The following is a 25537-nucleotide window of genomic DNA, read 5'->3' on the forward strand; positions in this document are numbered from 1 at the left end:
TGTTCTGTTTGTTTGATTTACTTTGGACTGCGGAAGTTGAGTTATTGTGAATTTGCCTGCTATTGATTTGTTATTAATCAGCCTTTTTTTTTTTTTTTTTTTTTTTTTTTTTGGTAAATCCTTTGGTTTCTGTTTTGTGAATGTTGCTGCCATGCAATTTTATAAGTGCCTTATCCTTATTGTAAATTTTAGCTTTGACTGTTGTTTCCTTCATTTTCTCTTTAATATCTTGGAAACTAAATTCTACCTTGTCTGATATAGTTTATTTTTATCTGCGTTTGCCTACCTGGACTTCTTTTTTATTTTTAACCTTTTGAATTAAATTTAGACATTTATTTTTATACAGTATAGATTTAGGTTTTATTTTTTGCTCCAAGTTTAAATTTTTTTCTCATATGAGCTATAACCACTTGCGTTTATTAATTCACCTTATATATTTGGTCTTAATTCTGTCATCCTACTCAGGATATTCCTTCTTTCTGGAAGAAAACTTTGTTGACAATACAGAGGGTCTGCCATCACTTGGGCACCTCTACTTCTTACTTATCCCTCGCACAAGTCTGGATTCCAACTGGATTATGTTGGTCCCAGACACCTATTACCTCACTTACAAAAAATTCAGATTGTAATTTCCTTATCTCCCACTTACACTGGAATTGTAAGTTGTGTTTATTTTTTATTTTGTTACTCTTTATGGATTTCTAGAGGAAGTATTGGGAGCGTTGGATCTAGGCAGTCACCATCATCTCCTTTACTTTTTAAAATATGGGTAAAATATAGCTGTTTTCACAAAATAAGCTTTATTTTGCAAACATTTCAAGGCACACTTTTGAAAATATAATATATAATATGCTTTAATGTGTTTATTTGCCCACGTTATTTTGCTGCTGCTTTGGGATTATTATGACTTCTCCCATATGGGAATGTTGATGGTTTTGACACAAATATTTTTACTTTAAAATTTTAGTTTAAAATAATTTTGTTGTTGTTGGAGTGAAGGCAAGTGCATTGATAATGTATGTTACTATATTGGCACACACTGAAGCAAACTTTAAAAAGAAAAAAAGGCTGTTTGTAAAACAGAAATGCTTGAATTCCCATTTACTTCATTTTCATTGCCAGCAGTACTGTATGGAAGTTTTTTTATAAGTAATGGATTTTCTGGGATAGGATATCAGCAAGATTTATGTGAAAACTGCCATAGTATTAATTGATGAACCTGAGGTATCTCTGTGCATGCAATACAGAGCAAACAAGGTAAAAAACTTCTTTGGTGTCTGTTGGGTACAATGAAAACACTGTATTTATTGAGTGTGAGAATAGTATACATGAGAAAGTAGATATTCTGAAGAGCAGTTGGAGTCTGTTTTTCATCTTCGGGAACTGCTTAGAGATTCTGGTTGAGCTAAGTGAAAAGCATAGATTTTGTCTTTCAGTGATATATTGATGCTAAGAACTCTTATGAAGGGACACAAAGATAGATTTATGTTTATAAGTTAGTGAGTTATTATTCCATGCTATAATATTTCTTAAGGAGGTGAATAAAATTGGAAGCAATACCACAATATTTCACGTTGATAGTTTCAAGTTTAATTTGTTTCTAGTTCTTACTGTGCTATAGTTATCACAGTAATTAATATGTAATGTTAACTCTCTTATTTTTATGAGAAAATATTAATGTACATATTTATTTGGTTGAGACTATTTGCATTTAAGTGAATGAGAACAGTGAATACTTCAGTCTTTTTAAGGCAATTTATTTGAAATTAGTTATGAATGTTTTCCATTCTAATTAAACTATGCAGTTGTAAAAATAAAAATATGCTGTGAAATATTCATACCAATTTTATTTTATTTTTTTTTGTGTGTGTACATAGTAGGTGTATATATTTATGGGATACATGTGATGTTTTGATACAGGCATGCAATGTGAAATAATCATATCATGGAAAATGGGGTATCTGTCTCCTCAAGCATTTATCCTTTGTTTCTACAAACAATCAAATTACAGTCTTTTAGCTATATTAAAATGTACAATTAAGTTATTATTAACTATCATCATGCTGTTGTGCTATCAAATAATATTATTCATTCATTCATTCATTCATTCTGATTTTTCATTCTTATTTGTCATCTGATTTTTCATGTCTTATTCATTCATTCTGATTTTTGTTTTCCTTCTGTTTTTAATACATTAAGCAAGCATCTCCACTTCCTCCCAGCCCCTCACTACCTTTCCCAGCTTCTGGTAACATCCTTCTGCTCTATTTTATGACCAATTTTAAATAAGAAAATCTTTCATGTTGTCCTTTGAAATTTCCCATAAGTAAATTTATGGCAAAATTGGTAAAACTGTGTTTTCTTTATGAGATGTGGAAAAAAAAATATTGAATGAATGTTGCCACATGATTGTTAAAGTTTATGAAATGGTTCATGGAAAACCTTTAGTACTTTGCGTTAGTATTTTTGAGTTAGTTTTTAAAATAATAGCCAAAGCAAATGAAACATACGGGATTTATAATTTAAAATCTAGTTGTCTTTGTTTATCTTAATTTATGTTGAATTTCATTAACTTTCTAGCAGAAAGTTTTGAAGCTAAATTAATTTTGAATAAATCATTATTTGAAAAGTTATTTTATACATTTTATTTACATAAAAATACAATTTAGTATTATGTAATAATAACTTTCTTACCAACAGGTATTTAAGTGCTTTATACAAATTAACTCATTTGCTTTTCACATCACTGGCATGAGTTAGGTACTATTAAATGTTTTATGCTGGGCACAGTGGCTCACGCTTATAATCTCAGCACTTTGGGAGGCCAAGGAGGGAAGATCACTTAAGGCCGGGAGTTCAAGACCAAACTGGGCAACATAGTGGGGCCCTGTCTCTACATTTTTTTTTTTATTAGCCAGGTTTATTAGGCCCTTTATGCATTGCTACAAAGAAATACCCAATACTAGATAAAAGAAAAGAGGTTGAATTTACTCATGGTTCTGCAAGCTTTACAGGAAGCATGGTACTGGCATCTGCTTGCCTTCTAGAGAGGACTTAGGAAGCTTACAATCATGGCAGAAGGCAAAGCTGGAGCAGGCACGTTGCAAGGCAAAAGCAGGAGCAAGGGAGACAGAATGTGGTGGTGGTGGGGATGTTACCATATACTTTTAAACGACCAGATCTTGTGAGAACTCCATCTCCAAGACAGCACCAAGCCCTGATGGACCTTCCCCCATGATCCAAACACCTGCCAGCAGGCCCCACCTCCAGCATTGTGGATTAGAATTCAACATGAGATCAGGGACAAATATCCACACTGTACCACTGAGCATGGTGGCACACTCCTGCATTCCCAGTTACTCGGGAGGCTGAGTTGGGAGGATCTCATGAGACTGGGAGGTTGAGACTGCAGTGAGCTGTGATCATGCCACTGCACTCCAGGCTGGGCGAGAAAGGGAAACCTTGTCTTGGGGGGGGAAAAAAAAATTCTGACCCCACCAGATAAGAAAACTGAGACACAAAGAAGTAAATTATCTAAAATTACACAGCTAGTAAATGATAGAGACAGGATTTGAAACTCAGCAGTCTATCCCTAGTGCCTAAGTTTTAAATTACCTTATTGTTCTATTCTTCTACTTCTTTAATAAATATACATTTAATAATTAAGATTATTACTATTTTTATACTACATTAAAACTATGCTGAACAAATGTAATGATTTTGATATTTTTTCACAATGAAAAAATTTATTGAGTACCTATATGTATAAGTGCTTTTCCAGCACTGAAATATTTCTGGGGATGTAGCAATAAACAAAATAAATGATTATCTTGACTTTTTCCATCCATAACAAATGACTCTCTTGACTTTAATATCATAGTGATATACATTTTCTCTCACTATATGGAATTGGAGTAAATTATTTCTTTTATTAAATATTGAATAAAAGTAAAAACTATAAATATAATGTTAACATGTAAGAGTAAGTGATTATTTTAATATTCTTGTTCATGATATTTGTCTCTATGAAAACTTTAATCTGAAAAAAACATTTCTTTAATTGAAGCAATATAGTTGTCAATTTATAAATTTCACATCATATATGCCTAAAAATTATCATTGTAAATAGCAGAGATACTAAGAGTTTTTTTCCTACTTTATTTTCTAGATAATATTGCTTTCTGGAAAATTGACCACTAGTTTCATAAATATGAAAGATTAGGAAATAATTCCACATTTTCACACAGGCTTGATTGCTATGTCATGGCTCATAGTGCCTGGAATAATTCTTGCTTTCAAATGTCGTCTTTGAATCATTGGGAGGAAAAATAAAGAGAACTCTCTAGACATTTTGCTTATAAGAATCTTTTTCACTATTACTTATTCCGTGATTTTTTGTTTTTTGGAGTCCACTAGGTGGTGCTAGCTTACTTGTTAGTTTTGAAGGGCAACACAATGCTTAGTGCTAAAAGGGATCTTAGGTTATCTCATGAGTCTAGGCTGCTTAGTTTACAGATGAAAAAACACCCACATAGTTTTCATCTAACTCATGGCAGAGGTAGGGCTGGGATCCAAGTTTCCTGGTTCCTGTTTCAGTATTACTCTTTCTAAACAACATATATAATCCTGAAGTGCTTTTGCACTAAAATTAAAAAATCTCAAATGCAACTTTGTATATTTGTACGTGTGAATGAAAAACCATCAGACGTGTCAATAAGTGAATAGCTGAAGGTGGCTGATCTCCAGTGAAAAACCTCCAGCCTAATTTAACATTTTTAGTTTTGCTGTTCCTTACACAATTTTCTCCCCTGTCGCAGGAATGTTTTATTAGACCATTGGCTCATTTCTGTGGGAAGAATTATTTGAAATAGATATGTGTAGAAAGTATGGCTGAAAGCTAATTTTGCCATGGGCATGAGTCCTTTGAAGAGGAATCACACTTGGCTTAAGTTTTATTTTGTGAGATCTAGGAAACTTTTAAAGAGCTGTTAAAAATATATTTAACCAGTAAACTCAACAATGTTTAAGCAAGTCTTTATTTGTATTATATTTAAGTCCTTTGAAAAGGCTCTTTCATATTTTTGTGGCTATGGTTTGTTTTATTTTGAATGGGGCAGGGGAAGAAATATCAGATATTTTATCTGGGAAAGAATAATTTTCTTAGAGACGTTAAGGAATGAATGGTATCCTAAGATAGGACTTGCTATAAGTTTATTTTGCTCAGTTGTCAGCCTTTATATGACAATAAAGAGTTTGTAAAATTAGGACGCGCATGGTGGCTCACACCTGTAATCACAGCATTCTGGGAGGCCAAGCTGGGCAGATGGCTTGAGCCCAAGAGTTCGAGACCATGCTGGGCAACATAATGAGACCTCATTTCTACTAAAAATAAAAGAAATAAACAAAAAATAAGCCAGGTGGGGTGGTGTATGTTTGTAGGTCCAGCTATTTGAGAGGCAGAGATGGGAGAATCACTTGAGCCTGGGGGATCAAGGCTGTAGTAAGGTGAGATCACACCAAAGCACTCCAACCTGGGCACCAGAGTGAGATCTTGTCTCAAAAAAAAAAAACGATTAAAGATAAAGGGTAGCAACCTACTTTAACTTCATTCACATCTAGAACCCACCCCCCACTTCATCCAAGTGCATTTATGGATTCAATTACTGTTTAATCAGTTGTAAATAGATTTTTTGGAATGTATATTAATATTCTCTTTCTCCTTTAATGTTTGACTCAAAATTCACCCTTCTCTGAAGCCTTATTTGGTCACCACAAATTTATAGTTTTAAACTCCTTGTTTTATTAAGAATAATTATCGGGAAATAATAATAGGTATCATTTTTTGTAGCTATCATGTGAAAATCCTGTATAAACTACTTTAAAATATTATTTTAAATCCTCATAATGAGATGAAGTCACCCTCACTCTATAAATAAAAGAGCTGAAGCTCAGAGAAGTTAAGTAACTTGTCTACCTTCAAATAGCTAGTTTGGGAGTAGACCTGTTTTTTTACAACTCAGGATGGCCTACTTCACAACCTACATATTTTTGTTATACCACCTGCCTGTTGATTAAGTGTAGTACTGATAATATTAGCAATGACTCTCCTGATTATTGTAGTTCAATCTTTTTATTCTTATTTTTTTTTACTTTAAATGTTTTTGAGGGCATGCTATTTGGTGCCTGAAAATTTCTAACTGTTATATGTTTCTGTTAAATTGACCAGTTTCATCATTTTAAAATGTCGCTTTTCATAGGTTGTAAAGCTTTCTGCTTTAGCCTTCTGTGTCTTATATAATTAAATGAGCTTTCTTTTAGATGCAGGACTGTTTTACATTCTCAAAAATTACCGAGGACCTCTCTCAAATAACTTATTTGTGTGGGTTATGTCTAGCAATATTGTCAAGTATTCAAAGAAAACAAAATTTTTATGTTTTATAAATTCATTTAGAATTTCAAATAATAAACCTTTGGATTCACAAAAAAATTTATAAATGTTAATTCTGTTTTCTAAACAAAGAGTTATAGTGAGAAGAAGGGTATTGTTACACATTATTGTAAATCTCTTTAATGCTGACTTAACACAAGACATCTGGGTTCTCATATTTGCCTCTGCAGTCAATTTGCTATAATATCACAAGTCATGTGGCCTCTGGAAAACTCCACTATACTCTCTTGACCAAATGAGAGTGAAAAACGCAAATAGCATTTTGGAATTATTATAAAAACAGTGCTGACCTTACAGAACTTTTAAAAGTGTCTCTGGGAGGTCTCTGGACCACATTTTGAGAACCACTAGTTTAGTGTTCACATGAAATATCTTTTCCTTTTTCTTTTTTTTTTTTTTTTTTTTCAGACATAGTCTCACTCTGTCTCGGCTCACTGCGACCTCCACCTCTTGGGTTCAAGCAATTCTCCTGCCTGAGCCTCTCAGGTAGCTGGGATTACAGGCGCATGCCACCATGCCCGGCTAATTTTTTTGTATTTTTAGTAGAGACAGGGTTTCACCATGTTGGCCAGGCTGGTCTCAAACTCCTGACCTCGAATCCACCTGCCTCTGCCTCCCAAAGTGCTGGGATTACAGGTGTGAGCCACCGCGCCCAGCCTCTATGTTTTTACTTAAAATATTTCTACAAATTATGTTTCCAGTTTGTCTCTTTTGTAACACGAAAATTTGATGATTTTGTTATTGCTTTATCTGGACTGGCTTACAAACTCTAGCTTTGATTTGCAGCTATTCATCATTAGCAATTAATTATAATCATTAATTTCATGTAATCATTGATATATTTGAGATTAAACAAACTCTCTTATTATTTTTTATACTGTTCATTCTGCCTGTTTTTTTCTTTTTGCCTTTATTTATTTGGTTTGACTGAGGTTTCAAATTATTTCATTTTTCCTCTTGTATTTACCAGCTACATATTATTTTTCTATTCTTTTAGGTTGCTATAGATAATATGACTATACCAATAGCAGTACTATTCTGTAATAATACAGTATAAATTTTCCATTGCTCTTTATTTTGTCTTTCATCTACAATGTTCCTTCTGCCTAAAGAATATCTATTAGTATTTCCTTTATTGTAGGTCTTTTGGTGATGAATTTTTCAGATATTATATGCTTAAGTATGTTTTTAATACACACAAGCACACACATACCCACAAACACATATACGTACGTGTGTGTGTGTCTATTTGAGGTATAGACTTACCATTTGTATTGCAATTTTTGCATTGTAAATATATTTTATTGTATTCTAGCTTTCCTGGCTTAAGTTGATCCTTGAAATATAATTTTATTTTTCCATTTTTGAGATATTTTTCTTTGTCCATTTTGGTTACCTTAATATTCGCTCTGTTCGAATTCATTGCGCCTCCTAAATCTGTAGCTCAGTGTCTTTATTCAATATTGAAAAATTCCAAATATACATGTTTTTAGTGATTTAATATATGTTAATAGATATAATTATTATATGTAACAATAAATATTTAATGTAATATAGAGGGCATAATATATTTAATATCTTTTATATGCAATGTATGTCCTGTAATTTTCTTATATATGTATATTTCTTATAATTATATTTCATTTGTGTCTCCTTGTATTTATCCGGATATTTTCTTTTAACTCAATTTACAGTTTCCTAGTCCTTCAAGTATATCTAATATAATGTTCAATTTATCCATGAAAGTGTTGTTTGCAATTGTAGTTTTTTGGTTTTAGAATTTTTACTTTTTTTTTTTTTTTTTTTTTTACTTAACATTTAATTTGCATTTTTACAGTATCTAGTATTCAGGTATTTAATTTTAACTTTTATTTAACATGTTCAGCAAAGTTTTGTTATGTTCTGTGTCTGATAACTTCATTATCTGGATTTCCAGTGGGTAGTTTCTATTGCTTGTTGTTTTTCTTTATTTTTGGTCAGATTGTGTTATTTTCTTGCTTATTTTTTGTTATTTGACAGACAGAGAATACTATGAAAAAAACTGGAACCAGTTAGAGGCTAGTATATTATTATTTTCCTCTAGAAGTCCTTATTTTTTACTGAGGGCAATCTCTGTGTAGCTTAATCTGTACACTGATATTGAGATTATTTGAAGTTTAGCTTCAGTCCCTCAGAACCCATTCTATATTTGAATGATTCTTAATCTTAATGGATAGTGCATGCTGATCCCAACCAAAAGTAAAGTGGGGTTTCTTAGGCCTACTCTGATGAAGAGGGCCCTAGAAGCCAAATTGTGACCTCCTAGGTTTGTAAACTTTCTTTCTGAGAATTACTAGATATCCTGAAAGATGTGATCTTTTCACTTCTGGATCTTAACCCTATGATTCAGTGTAGTATCATTTTAGTCCTTTAACGTCTTGAGCAGATATGTTTACATAATTTTCATTTTTTTCTAATTCTCAACAGATGAACTGTTCTTCATTACCTAGTCCATTAGTACTATACCCAGAAATCTTGTGCAACATATTCTATTTCTGTTTCCTCTCCTCAGTTGTCTTCTTTTGGATTGACCTTTTTTTATTCTGTCATTTCCTATTTTATTCATGAATTCCTTTAGTAGCTATATACTTTATTAATTTAACGGTCACTACAGAAATTAAAAATGGACACTTAATTTATCTCAAGTTAATCAATATCTTTACCTCCTGTCTCCTGCCTTACGGGTGTGTGTGTTGCAGGATTTTAAATGTATTTTTATTTAACTCTGCAAGGAAAGTATAATGGTTATTTTATATAAAGTTTAATTATATTTGCTCACATTTGTCATTTTTATGCCTTTTATTTCTTCTTCTTCTTCTTTTTTTTTTTTTTTAAAGACAGATTCTCACTCTGTTGCCCAGGTTGGAGTGCAGTGGTGGGGTCTCAGCTCACTGCAACCTGCGCCTCCCAGGTTCAGGCAATTCTGCCTCAGCTTCCCGAGTAGCTAGGACTACAGGCGTGTACCACCAAGCCTGGCTAATTTTTTTTTGTATTTTTAGTAGAGATGGGGTTTCACCATGTTGGCCAGGCTGGTCTCAAAGTTCTGACCTCAAGTCATCCGCTCGCCTCAGCGTCCCAAAGTGCTCAGATTACAGGCATGAGCCACTGTGCCGGGCCTCTTCTTTTATTAAAACCTTGACTCACTTTTCTTCTTTTTGATATAGATCCTTTACATTTTTCTCTAGTAAGAAAATTGGTAGGTAGAAAACTCTACTTAATTTTGTCTGTAAATATCTTTCATTAACATTTACTTAAATCATAATTTGTATTTTTCTAGGTCGAAGTTTATTTCAGTAATTTGCAGATATCAATCTATTGTTATTACTATTATTATTAATTTTTACTTTCACCAATGCTGTTAAGAATGCTATTGGTTATGTTTGGACTTTTGAGGATATTTTCTGTCTTCGTCAAATATCTTTTCTTTGTCTTTGCGATTATGCACCTTTACATTGATGTGTCTAGGAAGGGATTTCTTTTTGATTCATCCTATCGGGGCTTATTGCAATTCATGAATCTGTGGATTGCTTTTTAATTGTATCTATTTGTCCGCCATTATTTCTTCAAATATTTTTTCCTTTTCATTTTGTTTTCTCCTTCTGAAACATTGTGTGTGTGTGATATATTTATTTTTATATCCTTGACTCTAGCTTTCATGTTGCCTGTATTCTATATCTCTATCTCTCTTTGATGCCCATAGGTAATTTATATGTATACATCGATGTCCCAGTTGACAAACTTGAAATTGCTCTTAATCCAGGTCATTGAGTTTTAAAACTTCAGCTAATTCTAATTTCCATGTGGTTCTGTTTCTGTGTATTATATTACTTCTGCTAACTCTTATGATAACATATTGCATTGTGTATTTCATGCCTTTTATGGTTTGGGTTTGGTTTTCTTGTTTATCGTCATCTTTTTATTTGCCCTGGAACGTAAATTCATGGTTATTCTTAGATTTGGAATGAAAATTTGGTCTCTAGAAATAATTTTTCAGGTGGCTGAGAATGCAAACAGTCTACAATCTTTAATGGTACATTTCTAGTGGTGGTTTTCTGAGCAAATCTGAGCTAAACAGCTTGTGTTTATTATTTTAAAAATGAGATTTTTATCCCACTCTACCGAATATTGAGATTCAGGATAAGAGATTTAACTTTTAGCAGCGTATAGCTGATTGATATTCCAGCTTTATGTGGGACTGTAGGTTATATCTGTCCATCTTAGGTGCATTTTGAATTCTGTTTCCTTAAGTTCTGAGGCTGCAGAAATGGATTGTCATATTCATCAGTATAACAAATTTTCTCACTTTAAAAAGTGGCTTTATTGTTTTGCTTATCTCTCTTTGCTTACCGTATTTATTTAGATTTTTGAATGAGAATTCATTACTTTCATAGCAGCACTTTTAGAAATATTCTAAAAAATGATGACTATTTTTAGTTGTTTTCAAAGATAAGGATGATCAGGCTATTTGAACAGAAATTTCTGAAAATGGATTAGTAATTTTTTTAAATAACTTTTTTTTTTTTTTTTTTTTTGAGACGGAGTCTTGCTCTGTCGCCAGGCTGGAGTGCAGTGGCCCGATCTTGGCTCACTGGAACCTCCACCTCCTGGGTCCAAGTGATTCTCCTGCCTCAGCCTCCCAAGTAGCTGGGATTACAGGCACGTGCCACCACGCCCAGCTAATTTTTGTATTTTTGGTAGAGATGGAGTTTCACTATGTTAGCCAGGATGGTCTTGATCTCTTGACCTCATGGTCTGCCCACCTCAGCTTCCCAAAGTGCTGAGATTAAAGGCGTGAGCCACCGCACCCAACTTAGTAACTTTTTATCTACATAATTAATACATGCTTATTGTCTAAAAATTATACTGTAAAATGATAAAGTAGTAATCCATAATTATATCATCCAGATACAGCCAGTGTGTATGAGCCTTCCAGATTGTTTTCTGTGCATTTGAAAAATCACTGCTGTAATTCTCTTAACAATAAATTGTATTTTAGATGTCAGTAATTATTTTTCTACTTGAATTTATCATATAAGAGATACTTGAAAGCAGAGATTCTGTCTTGTATTATTTTCTGTCTCCCAGATGCAATGACACAGTGCTGAAACTAGTAAAACCAGTCTCTTATGAGTTTTATGTCAGAGTAAAACTATTTTTGGAAAAATAGATTTTCATATTTGTGAAAATGTAGAGAATATAACTGGTTTATATCTGTTTACATATAACATATTCTATGCCAATTATTTCAAGAAATTAGAAACAAAAATCACATACAAGTATTAAGAAAATAAAACTATAATAAAAATAGCAAACACCTGAATAGAAATTCAATAATCTTTGAGTACCACCAAATGTAAACACTGAGCAAAATGTACTCATACATGAAGGAGACATATCATATGAAAAAATGTTGATCAAAATAATAATTTATTTGAAATGAACATTGTAATAATTCAGCCAAGGATGCCTACTTTTTCTATATAAATAAATGTAGTTAGGGTACCATTTAATTAGAAAAAGTTCAAGTAGATAATTAGGTAATTTTTAATTGAATATTAGAGAAAATTTAATAACACTTGTTACTGCTAGAGTACATGTAAACTGATACATTTTAGGCATAGATTTTATATTTTAATGCTAAAGAAATGTTTAAAGTTTTAGTACTGCTTTTGAAATGATGACATCTGAATTTTACATTATTGAAACAGAATATCAATTTTAATGTTTTAAAAGTACAGTGAGGCTGGGCATGGTGGCTTACACCTGAAATCCCAGCATTTTGGGAGGCTGAGGGAGGAGGATCACCTGAGGTCAGGAGTTCAAGACCAGCCTGCCTAGCATGGTGAAACCCTTTCTGTACTAAAAATACAAAAATTAGCTGGGCGTGGTGGCACACACCTGTAGTCCCAGTTACTCAGTAGACTGAGGTGGGAGGATCATTTGAACCCAGAAGGCAGAGGTTGCAGTGAACTGAGATCTGAGATCACGCCACTGCACTCCAACCTGGGCAGCAGAGTAAGACTCCATCTCAGAAAAAAAAAAAAAAAAAAAAAAAAAAAGTACAATGATTTATAAAGTTAAGTCATTCTGGAAATATATTACGGTACTAAAAATCATTTTATAATGCAAAAAGCATCCACATGTCAATTATGGTTGTAGTATTTATTCTCAGCCAATTTTCTTGCAGATAATTTACTAAGATGAGACATAGCATTTGTTTTTTTGCCCTTTTTTTCCCCCCAAATTTTATTTTAGTTTCATGGGTTGTATTAGTCTGTTTTCACAGTGCTATAAAGAAATACCCAAGACTGGGTAATGTATGAAGGGAAGAGGTTTAATTAACTCACAGTTCCGCACAGCTGGAACAGTTCTGCACAGCTTGGGGGCTTCAGGAAACTTACAATCATGGTTGAAGGGGAAGCAGGCACGTCTTGCATGGTGGCAGGCAAGAGAGAAGTAAGCAAAGGAAGAACTTACCAAATACTTATAAAACCACCAGATCTCATGAGAACTCACTCACTATCACAAGAACAGCATGGGGGGATCTGCCACCATGCTTCAATCACCCCCGACCTGGGTCTCTCCCTCAACACCTGGGGATTACAATTCAAGATTTTGGTGGGGACAGAAAGCCTAACCATATCAGGGGGAATATGTACAGGTTTGTTACTTGGGTAAATTTTATGTTGCTGAGATTTGATGTATGCATAATCCCATTACCCAGATAGTGAGCATGGTATCCAATAGATACTTTTTCAACCACTCCCTGCTTCACTCTCTCCACTCTAGTAGTTTCTACTATTTGTTATTCCCATATTTATGTCCATACATACCCAATGCTTAGCTCCCACTTATAGTTGAGAACATGTAGTATTTGGTTTTCTGTTTCTTTGTTAATTTGCTTAGGATAGTGGTCTTCAGTTGCATCTATGTTGCTGCACAGGACATGGTTTCATTCTTCTTTATGGCTATGTAGTATTCCATAGTGTATATGTACTACATTTTCTTTATCCAGTTCCCTGTTTCTAGTCATCTAGGTTAATTCTATGTCTTTGCTGTTGTGAATAATGCTGCAGTGAACATACAAGTGCATATATCTTTTTGGTAGAATGATTTATTTTCCTTTAGCTATATACTTAGTAATGGTATTGTTGGATCAAATGGTAGTTCTAATTTCTTTCAGAATTCTCTAAACTGTTTGAACAGCCACTGAACTAATTCACATTTTCACCAATGGTGTATAAATGTTCCCTTTGCTCTGCAACCTCTCCAACAGCTGTTTTTTTTTTTTACTTTTTTAATAATGGCCATTCTGACTAGTGTGAGATGGTATATGATTGTGATTTTAACTTACTTTTCTCTAATGATTAGTAATGCAGAGTATTTTTTCACTTATTTGTTGGCTGCATGTATTTCTTTGATATAGTTTAGATATTTGTTCCTACCCAAATTTCATATTAAATTGTAATCCTCAGTGCTGGAGTTGGGGCCTGATGGGAGGTGTTGTGTCATGGGGGAGGCTCCCTCATGACATGGTGTTGTCTTCAGGATAATTAGTTCTCATGAAGTCTTGTGGTTTAAAAGCGTGTAGTGCCTCACCCCCACTGTCTCACTTGCTCCTGCTTTTGCCATATGACATACCTGCTCCCCTTTTGCCTTCTGCCATGATTGTGAGCTTCCTGAGGCCCCGCTAGAAACCAAGCAGATGTCAGCACTATGCTTCCTGTAAAACCTGGAGAATAGGAACCAATTAAATATCTTTTCTTTATAAATTACCCAGTCTTAGGTATTTCTTCTTGGCAGTGTAAGAATAGTCTCAGCAGGAAATCGGTATGAAGAAGAGGGGCATTGCTATAAAGATACCTAAAAATGTTGAAACAGCATTGGAACTGCGTAACAGGCAGACATTCAAAGAGTTTGGAGGGCTCAGAAGAAGATGGAAGATGAGAGAAAGTTTGGAACTTATTAGACCCTGGATAAGTGGTTGTTACCAAAATGCTGATAGTGATGTGGACAGTGATATCCAGGATGCAGAGGTCTCAGATACAAATGAGAAACTTATTGGGAATTGGCAAGATTATGTGTGTTATGCCGTAGCAAAGAGTGAGGCTGCATTCTGTTCATACTCTAGTAATTGTTGGGCATTTGGACTTGAGACTGGTGATTTAGGGTTACCTGGTTAAAGATACTTCTAAGCAACAAAGGGTTTCAGACTTGGCCTGGCTGCTTCTAACAACCTTATGTTCAGATGTGGTAGCAAAAGAATGACTTAAAGTTGGAACTTACATTTAAAAGGGAAACAAAGCATAAAAGTTTGGAGAATTTTCAGCCTGGCATATGGCAGTAAAAGAAAAAAGCTTTTTGGGGGAGAGTAATTAAAGCAGGTTGTAGAGAAATTACTTGCTAGAGATATTTGCATTACTAAAAAGGAGGCAAATGCTGATAGCCAAGACAGTAAGAAAAAGATATGAAGGCATTACAGAGATCTAAGAGGCAGCCTAGGGGGACTGAATGATTTCCTTGGCCAGGCCAAGGGCCACAGGATACTGCTCCCCACATCCCAACAGCTCTAGCTCCAGCTATGGCTCAAAGGAGCCCAGGTGCAGCTTGGGCTTCCACTTTACCTAATGCAAATCATAAGCCTTGGCATCTTCCACGTGGTATTAAGCCTGCAGGTGCACAGAGTGCAAGAGTGGTGGATTCTTGGCAACCTCTGCCTAGATATCAGAGGATGTATGGAAAACCCTTGGGCCCCAGGCAGATGCTTGCTACAAGGGCAGAGTCCTCATAGAAAACCTCTACTAAAGTAGGTCAGAGGGGAAATGTGTGATTGGAAGCCCAACACAGTGTCTCTACTGAGGCACTGCCTAGTAGAGTTAAGAGAAGGGTACCACTGTCTTCCAGACTCAAGAATTGTAGATTCACAGGCAGCTTGCACCTTGCACCTGAAAAAGCTAGACACTCAACTCCAGCCGATGAGAGCAACCTCTGGGGATAAACCTGGTAAAGCTATAGCAGTGGAGTTTCCCCAGACCTTGGAAGTCTAGCCCTTACAGCAATGTGCCCTGGATGTGTGATATGGAGTCAAAGGAGATTATTTTGTAGCTTTAAGATTTAATGACTTCCCTCCTTGGTTTTAAATTTGCATGGGGTTTGTAGCCTCTTTCACTTGGCTGATTTCTCCCTTTTGGAATTGTAATGTTTACCCATTTCTGATACCCTCCTTGTATAACTTACTTTTGATTTTACAGACACATAGGTGGAAGGGGCATGCCTTGTCTCAAATGAGACTTTGGACTTACGAGTTAATTCTGAAATGAGTTAAGACTTTAGGGGACTGTTGGGAAGGCATGATTATATTTTACAATGTGAGAAGGACATGATATTTGGGAGGGGGCAAGAGTGGATAAAGATCTAAATACAACTTGGTTATTTGTCCCTGCCCAAGTCTCATGTGAATTGTAATCCCTAATGCTGAAGGTGAGACATGATAGGTGTTTGACTCATAGTGTGGATCCCTGATAGCTTGATGCTGTCTTTTCAATAGTGAGTTCTCATGAGATCTGGTGATTTAAAAGTTTATGGCATCTGTCCCCTCTCTAACTTGCTTCTTTTTTTTTACCTTGTGACATGTCTGCTCCCTAATTGCCTTTTACGATGATCGTAAGCTTCCTAAGGTCTCTCTAGAAGCTGAGAAGATGCCAGCACTATACTTTTCCTAAAGCCTGTAGAACCAGGAGCCAATTAAACCTGTTTTATTTATAAATTGTCCAGTCTCAATTATTTCTTTATAGCAATGCAAGAATGGCCTAATACAGCCTTCTTTTGAGAAGTGTCTGTTTATGTCCTTTGCCCATGTTTTAATGAGGTTCTTTGTTTTTCGTTTGTTGAATTGTTTAAGTTCCTTATATATTCTGTATCTTAGACTTTTGTCAGATGTATAGTTTGTAAATATTTTCTCCTATTATGTAGGTTGTCTGTTTACTCTGTTGATAGTTTCTTTTGCTTTACAGAAGCTCTTTAGTTTAATGAGGTCCCACTTGTCAATTTTTTTTATTGTTGTTGCAATTGCTTTTGGGGACTTAGTGATACATTTTTTGACAAGGCTGATATCCAGAATGGTGGTCCCTAGGTTTTCTCCTAGGATCTTTATAGTTTGAGGTGCTACATTTAGGTCTAATTCATCTTGAGTTAGTTTTTGTATATGGTGAAGAGATCCAATTTTATTCTTCTGGATATGGATAGCCAGTTATCCCAGCACCATTTATTGAATAGGGAGTCATTTTCACATTGCTTGCTTTTTAAAAAGTTGTTAAATATTAGATAATTGTACATGTAGGGCTTTATTTCCGAGTTCTCTATCCCAGGGGTCCCCATCTTCCAGTTCATGGACCAGTAGTGGTCCATGGCCTATTAGAATTCAGGCCTTAGCGGAAGGTGAGTGGTAGACTAGTGAGTGAATCTTTGTCTATATTTACAGTTGCTCCCCATTGCTTGCATTACTGCCTGAGCTCCACCACCTGTCAGATCATCAGCAGCGTTAGATTCTCATAGGAGCGTGAATCCTATTGTGAACTGAGCATGCAAGAGATCTAGGTTGCACACTCCTTATGAGAATGTGGGGAGCAGCTGAAAATACAGATTAACATTTGCAGAGAGGTTTGACTGCACAGAAATCATAATAAATCAATTGCTTGCAGAATCATATCAAAATGCTATCACTGAGTGGCAAGTAACAATTAAGCTGCACTTGGTGGCAGGCTTTATGGTGTCAAGACTGTTGATATACTTCAATTATACAACTGCAACTTATGGCAGGGTTAAGTCAGAAACCAACACTTATTTTAGTCTGTGTGTGGGCCACTCATTATTTTACTTATCATTTCCATCTACACCTCTTTCCTGCACTGTGCACTTGTCTCAGTCACAGTTTTTGTAAGCCCACAAGATAACCTTAGCCAAAATGAGTAAAAAACTGGAGAGTTTCTTTGAAAATGGGTGAAATACTCTTCAGATGATGAGGCAGCAGAAGACTCTAAGACTGCCAACAAAAAGAAAGTTGCATCTGAAAGAAAATATCAAGATTTCTACTTACATCACGAATTAATTGCAACAAGTGATTCACATTCTCCAAGTTCATTTTGTATAATACTTGGCATCTGGCTATACAATGAACCTATGAAACCTTCAAAACTTCTTTGTCACTTGGAGACCAAGCAGTCTGCACTAACCTTTGGTGTTTTTCAAAAGGAAAGAAACATAGACACAAAGAACAGAAGCAGTTATTGAAGACCACCACTTTATCAAATGTGCCTGCACCAACGGCATCATTCTTAGAGACTAATCACATTGCTAAAGCAAAGAAATCCTTTACTATTGGTGAAGAGTTAATCCTGCCTGCTGCTAAGGACATTTGTCATGAAGTTTTAAGAGAGACTGCAGTTTAAAAGGTGGCACATGTTCCTCTTTTGGCTAGTACCATATCTAGACAATTAGATGAAATAGCAGAGGATTTTGAGGTGTAATTTTTAGAGAGGATTAATGAGTCACCATGGTACACAATCCAGGTTGACGAGTCTATTAATGTTGACAACAAGGCAACAATACTTGTCTTTATGCAATATATTTTTCAGGAGGGTATGCATGGGGATATGTTATGTGCATTTTTGTTGTCAACCAACACAACAGCTGCAGAACTATTCAAGTATTTAAATAATTACATCTCATGAGGATGGAATTGGTAATTTTGTGTCAGTGTATGCACAAACGGAGCAGCTACCATGACTGGACAGCTTTCTGGTTTCACTATTCACGTCAAAAAGGTTGCTTCTGAATGGAAGTTATGCATGGTGGCATCCTTAAAGAAATGCTGGCTAGCTCAAAAATGTCACTTGAAGTTAATGTTTTGCAGGATATGACTAAAATTGTCAACCACATTAAAGTGCATGCTCTTAACTCACATCTGTTTGTACAGGTATATGAGAAGATGGATGCAGAGCACGCATGTCTTTTCTTATACACAGAAGTGAGATGGCTTTCTAAAGGTAGATCACTGGCCAGAGTTTTTGAACTATAGGAGCCACTCCAAAGATTTATTTTAGAAAACAGCCACCACTGGTAGCACATTTCAATGACACAAAAAGTGTCCCCACACTTGCTTCTGTGACATATTCAACCTCAACACACTCAACCTGTCACTTCAGAGGAGAACAATAATTGTGTTCAAGTCGGCAAGATAAAGTGGCTGCATTCCAAGCCAAACTGAAATTTTTGATGCAACAAGTGAACATAGAGATTTTTACATGTTTCAAATAGTAGCAGAGATTTTTGAAAGAGACTGAGCCAGGGCCTCCTTTCTCCCAGCTGCTGCATCATCACCTATCTCAGCTTTCAAAAGTTTCAGCATTATTTCCCAACCACAAAAGACCCCTGAATTGGGAAGGAATGGATCTGTGACCATTTGTGAATAAGCCAGGTGAATCGACTTTGGCCATGCTAGAAGAGCATCAACTGCTTGAGACCGCAAATGATGGTGGCCTTAAAAGTACATTTGAGTGCCAGGCGCGGTGGCTCACGCCTGTAATCCCAGCACTTTGGGAGGCCGAGACGGGCGGATCACTAGGTCAGGAGATCGAGACCATCCTGGCTAACACGGTGAAACCCCGTCTCTACTAAAAAAAATACAAAAAACTAGCCGGGCGAGGTGGCGGGTGCCTGTAGTCCCAGCTACTCGGGAGGCTGAGGCAGGAAAATGGAGTGAACCTGGGAGTTGGAGCTTGCAGTGAGCTGAGATCTGGCCACTGCACTCCAGCCTGGGTGACAGAGCCAGACTCCGTCTCAAAAAAAAAAAAAGAAAAAAAGAAAAAAAAAAAAAAAAAGAAAAAAGTACAATTTGAGACAATTTCAAGTCTCCATACGTTCCGGATTAAAGTCAAAGCTGGATAGATATCCTGAGTTTGCCAGAAAAGCGCTGGAAAGCCTGCTTCTATTTGCAGCATTTTATCTTTGTGAAACAGGGTTTTCTGGAGAGACAGCAACCAAAATGAGATTACAGTGTAGTCTGGACATAAGCAACACACTTTGCATGTCACTGTCTTTCATCACCCCCAAATGGAGCCCTCTATTTATAGGAAAGCAAGCTCAGAGATCCCACTGATTCTACATTGTGGTGAGTTGTGTAATTATTTTATTATATACTAAAATGTAATAATAATAGAAATAAATTACACAATAAAGGCAATGTGCTTGAATCATACAGAAAATATCACCGTGAAACCAGTCACTGGTGTCAGGGAGATTGGAGATCACTTCTATATCCTGTCGCATTGGTCTATTTGTTTTTGTACCAATACCATGCTATTTTGGTTACTGTAGTCTTGTAGCATAGTTTGGAGTCTGGTGTGTGATACCTCTGGCTTTGTTCTTTTTGCTTAGGATCTCTTTGTCTATATGGTCTTTTTTATGTTCCATATTAATTTTTGAATAGTTTTTTTTTTTTCTAATTCTATAAGAAATGATGTTGGTAGTTTGGTAGAAATAATGTTATATCTGTAAACTGCTTTGGGCAGTATGGCCGTGTTAATGATGTTGATTCCTTTATTCTGTGAGCATGGAATGTTTTTCCATTTGTATTACTCTGATTTCTTTCAGCCGTGCTTTATAGTTCTCTTCATAGAGATCTTTCACATTCTGGTTAGATATATTGCTAGCTGTGTGTGCGTGTGTGTTTGTGTGTGTATGTCTATTGTAAATGGATTTGTATTCTTGATATGGCTCTCAGCTTGAATATTACTGGTGTGTAGAAATGCTATTGATTTTTCCCCATTGATTTTGTATCCTAAAACTTCACTGAAGTAATTTACTAAATTGAGGAGCCTCTGGGCAGAGTCTTCAGGGTTTTCTAGATGTGCAATCACATCATCAGAAAGTGAGGTATTTTACTTCTATTTTTTATTTGTGTGCCTTTTATTTCTTTCTCTTGCCTGCTTGCTCTGACTAGAACTTCCAGTACTGTGTTGAATAGGAGTGGTGATAGTGGACATCCTTGTCTTTTTCCAGTTCTCAAGGAGAATGCTTCCAGCTTTTGCCCATTCATTATAATCTTGGCTGTGTCTTTGTCATATAGGGCTCTAATTATTTTGAGTCATGTTCTTTAAATGCCTAGTTTGTTGAGAGTTTTTATCATTAAGGGATGGTGGATTTTATCAAAAGCTTTTTCTGTGTCTATTGGGAAGATCATATGGTTTTGTTTTTAATTCTTATGTGGTGAATTACATTTATTGATTCGCATGTATTGAACCAGTCCTGCATCCCAGTAATAAAATGTACTTGATTGTGGTGAGTTCCTTTTTGATGTGCTGCTAGATTTGGTTTGCTAGTATTTTGTTGAGGATTTTTGCATCTAGGTTCATCAGGGATATTGACCTGTAGTTTCCTTTTTTTGTTGTTGTTCTGTCGCTGCCAGATTTTGGTATTAGAGTGATGCTGGCTTCATAAAGCCTTGCATAATGCATGAGTTATGGGGGAGTCCCTCCTCCTCACTTTTTTTTTTTTTTTTTGGGGGGGGTGGAATAGTTTAAGTAGGACTGGTGCCAGCTCTTCCTGGTATTGTATAATTCAACTTTGAATCCATCTGGCCCAGGGCCCTTTTTAGTTAGTTTAGTTTTTCTTTTTTTTTTAATTACTAATTCAATTTCAGAACTCTATATTGGTCTGCTCAGGGTTTCAGTTTCTTCCTGACTTACTCTTGCAAGGTTGTATGTTCCCAAGAATTTATCCACTTCCTGTACATTTTCTTGCTTGTGTGAATAGAATTATTTATACTACTCTCTGAGGATATTTTGTATTTCTGTGGCATTGGTTGTAGTGTCAGCTTTGTTATTTCTCAAGGCACTTATTTGGATCTTCTCTCATTTTTTTTTTTCATGTTAATCTAGCTAGTAATCTATCTCATTTATCCTTTCAAAGAAAGAGCTTTCAATTTTATGTATTCTTTGTTTGGATTTTTAGGTCTCAATTATATTCGATTCTGCGATGATTTTAGTTGTTTCTTTTCTTTTACTAGTTTTGAGATTAGTTTGTTCTTGGTTTTCTAGTTCCTGTAGACATGATGTTAAATTGTTAATTAGAGATTTTTCTAACTTCTTGATGTAGGCATTTAGTGCTATAAACTTTCCTCTTAACACCGTTGTAGATGTTTCCCGGAGATTTTGGTATATTGTGTATCCTTTTCCATTTATTTCAAATAATTTTTAAATTTCTGCCTTAATTTTGTTGTTTACCCAAAAGTCGTTCAGAAGCTAGTTGATTTCCATGTAATTGTGTGGGTTTTGAGAGACCATCTTGGTGTTGATTTGTATTTTTATGCTACTGTGGTCTGAAAGTATGATTGGTATGATTTTTGTGTGTTTTAATTCATCCAGACATGCTTTATGGCTGAGTATGAATTTGACCTTAGCATGTGTTCTGTGTGTAGATGAGAAGAATGTATATTCTGTGGTTTATGGGTAGCACATTCTGTAGATATCTATTAGTTCCAATTGCCCAAGTGTCAAATTTAAGTCTAGAATTTCTTTGTTGGTTTTCTGCTTAAATAGATGATCTGTCTAATGCTATCTATGAGAAGTTGAAGTCCTCCATGATTACTGTGTGGATAAGTCTTTTTGTAGATCTAGAAGTACTCTTTTTATGAATCTAGGAGCTCCATTGTTGGGTCTGTATGTGTTTAGGGTAGTTATGTCATCTTGTTGGATTAAACCCTTTATCATTATGCAGTGCCCTTCTTTGTCCTTTTTGACTGTTGTTGGTTTAAAGCATAGTTTATTTGATATATGTATAGCAACTCCTGCTCTTCCATGTTTTCTCTTGCATGATAGACCTTTCTGGAACTCTTTACATTGAACCTATATGTTTTGTTACATGTGAGGTAGACCTCTTGAAGACAACAGATAGATGGGTCTTTTTTTAAAATTCGGCTTCTCAATTTGTGCCCTCAAGGGGGCATTGTATTAGTTTATTCTCAAGGAGGCATTGTATTAATTTATTCTCACATTGCTATAAAGAACAACCTGATACTGGGTAATATATAAGGAAATGAGGATTAATTGACTCACCATTCTGCAGGCTTAACAGGAAGCATGACTGGGAGGCCCCAGGAAAGTTACAATCATGACAGAAGCTGAAGGGGAAACAAGCACCTTATTCACCTGGTGGCAGGAGAGAGAGAGATAGCAGGGGGAAACTGCCACACACTTTTAAACCATCAGATCTCATAACAGCTCAATCACTATCATGAGAACTGCATGGCAATATCTGCATGCTGATTCAATACCTCCCACCAAGTTCCTTCCACAACATTGGGAATTACATTTTAATATAAGATTTGGGTGGGGGCACAGTCAAACCATGTAATTTTGCCACTGACATCTCTCAAATTCCATCTCCTCACATTTTAAAACACAATCATACCTTCCCAATAGCCCTCACAAAGTCTAACTCATTCCAGTATTCACCAAAAAGTTCAAGAACAAAATCTCATCTGAGACAAAGCACATCACTTTTGCCTATGAGCCTGTAACATAAAAAACAAGTTAGTGAAATAGAAGATACAAGAGGGGTACAGGCATTGGATAAATGCTCCCATTCCAAAAGGGAAAATTGGCCAAAACAAAAGGTCTACAGGCCTCATGCAAGTCCAAAATCCAACAGGGCAGTCATTAAACTTTATAGTTTAATATTATCTTCTTTGACTCCATGTCACACATCCAGGTCATGCTGATGTAGGAGGTTGGCTCCCATGGCCTTGGGAGGCTTCACCCCTGTGGCTTTGCAGGTTACACACCCCATCCCAGCTGCTTTTATGGGCTGACGTTGAGTGTCTGCAGCTTTTCCAGGTGCACAGTGCAAGCTTTCAGTGGATCTACCATTCTGGGTTCTAGAAGATGGTGACCCTCTTCTCACAGCTCCACTAGGCAGTGCCCCAGTGAGGAATTTGTGTGGGGTCTCCAACCTCACATTTCCCCTTACACTAGTAGAGTTCCAAATGGGGGCTCTGCCCCGGCAGCAGACTTCTTCCTGGACAGCCAGGGATTTTCATACATTCTCTGAAATCTAAGTGGAGACTCCCAAACCTTAACTCTTGCCTTCTGCACAAACACAGGCCTAACACCACGTGGAAGATGCCAAGACTTGGGACTTGTACCCTCTGAAGCCATGACCCCAAGTGTACCTAGGCAGCTTTTAGGCACAATTGGAGCTGGAGCAGCTGGGACACAACCATGTCCTGAGGCTGCACAGAGCAGCTGGGTCCTGGGCCTGGCCTATAAAATAATTTTTTCTTCTTTGACCTTTTGGCCTATGATGGGAGGTGCTGATGTGAATGTCTCTGAAATGCCTTGGAAACATTTTCCTCGTTGTCTTGGGTATTAACGTATGGGTCCTCATCAATTTCTGCAGGAGGCTTGAATTTCTCCTTAGAAAATGGGTTTTTTTTTTTTTTTATACTACATAGCCTGGCTGCAAATTTTTTAAATTTTTATACCCTGCTTTCCTGTTAAATATGTTTCACTTTCAAGTAATCTCTTTGTTCACCCATATGAGTGTATACTTTTAGAAGCAGCCAAGTCAGTTCTCGAGTGCTTTGCTGCTTAGAAATTTCTTCTGCCACATAGCCTAAATCATCTCTCTCAAGTTTAAAGTTCCACAAATCTCTGGGGCAGAGGCAAAATGCTGCCACTTTCTTTGCTAAAGCATAGCAAGAGTGATCTTTACTCCGGTTCCCAACAAGTTCCTCCTCTCCATCTGAGACCACCTCAGGCTGGACTGCCTTGTCCATATCACTGTTAGCATTTTGGTCAAAGCAATTCAACAAGTCTCTAGGAAGACATCTTCCTGTCGTCTACTGAGCCCTCCAAACTGTTCCAAACTCTGCCCATTACCCAGTTCCAAAGTTGCATCCACATTTTTTGATATCTTTGTAACAGTACGCCACTCCTGGTACCAATTGTCTATATTAGTTCATTCTGACACTGCTGTAAATAACTACCTGAGACTGGGAAATTTGTGAAGAAAAGAGGTTTAATTTACTAACAGTTCTGCAGGCTTAACAGGAATCATGACTGAGAGGCCTCAGGACACTTACAATCATCATGGAAGGCAAACAGAAAGAAAACACCTTTATTACAAGGTGGCAAAAGAAAGAGAGGTAATGAGGGGGGGAACTGCCACACAGTTTTTTTGTTTTTGTTTTTGTTTTTTGGTTTTTGTTTGTTTGTTTTTTTCTTTTGGGGGGACGGAGTCTCGCTCTGTCACCCAGGCTGTAGTGCAGTGGCATGATCTCAGCTTACTGCAAGCTCTGACTCCTGAGTTCTCGCCATTTTCCTGCCTCAGCCTCCTAAGTAGCTGGGACTACAGGTGCTATTTTTTTTTTTTTTTTTTTTTTTGTATTATTAGTAGAGACGGGGTTTCACTGTGTTAGCCAGTATGATCTTGACCTCCTGACCTCGTAATCCACCCACCTCGGCCTCCCAAAGTGCTGGGATTACAGGCATGAGCCACCTTGTCCGGCCTGCCACACACATTTAAACCATCAGATTTCATGAGAACTCACTCACTATCAGCACAAGAACAGCATGGGGGAAATATGCCCCCGTGAACTGGTCATCTCCCACCAGGTTCTTCCCCCAGTGTTTGGAATTAATGACTGATATGGTTTGGCTCTGCATCCCCACCAAAATCTCAGTTCAACATGAGATTTGGGTGGGGACGCAGAGCCAAACCATATCAGTCATTAATTCTGTTTACATTTAAGATTTTTGTTGATAGGTAAGGTTTTGACCCTATTGTGAAGTTTCCTTAAAGCATCTGTGGTTTCTTTTGTTTAGTTCCCTTAAAGCATCTGTGGGCTGTATACTTAGCTGTGCTTTGTTGGTAGCAGTTTTCACTCTTTCATCTCCATGTTTAGATTTCCTTTAAGGACCTCTTGTAAGGCTGGACTAGTGATAGTGAATTTCCTTAACATTTGTTTGTCTGAAAGAAATTGTATTTCTTCTT

At 36.2% G+C, this 25537-nt stretch overlaps 1 protein-coding gene across 1 annotated transcript in view; it reads left to right on the forward strand.

Moving 5' to 3' along the window:
• The window catches only part of LRRIQ1 (leucine rich repeats and IQ motif containing 1), a 212485-nt gene that overhangs the window by 37034 nt on the left and 149914 nt on the right, over positions 1 to 25537 (forward strand). The window contains 2 exon segments of the mRNA XM_023203947.1: positions 466 to 506; positions 508 to 658. Of these exon segments, the coding sequence (XP_023059715.1) occupies positions 466 to 506; positions 508 to 658 (192 nt within the window).

This window comes from Piliocolobus tephrosceles, chromosome 10, assembly GCF_002776525.5.
Source record: "Piliocolobus tephrosceles isolate RC106 chromosome 10, ASM277652v3, whole genome shotgun sequence".
In the NCBI taxonomy this organism is placed as follows: Eukaryota; Metazoa; Chordata; class Mammalia; order Primates; family Cercopithecidae; genus Piliocolobus; species Piliocolobus tephrosceles.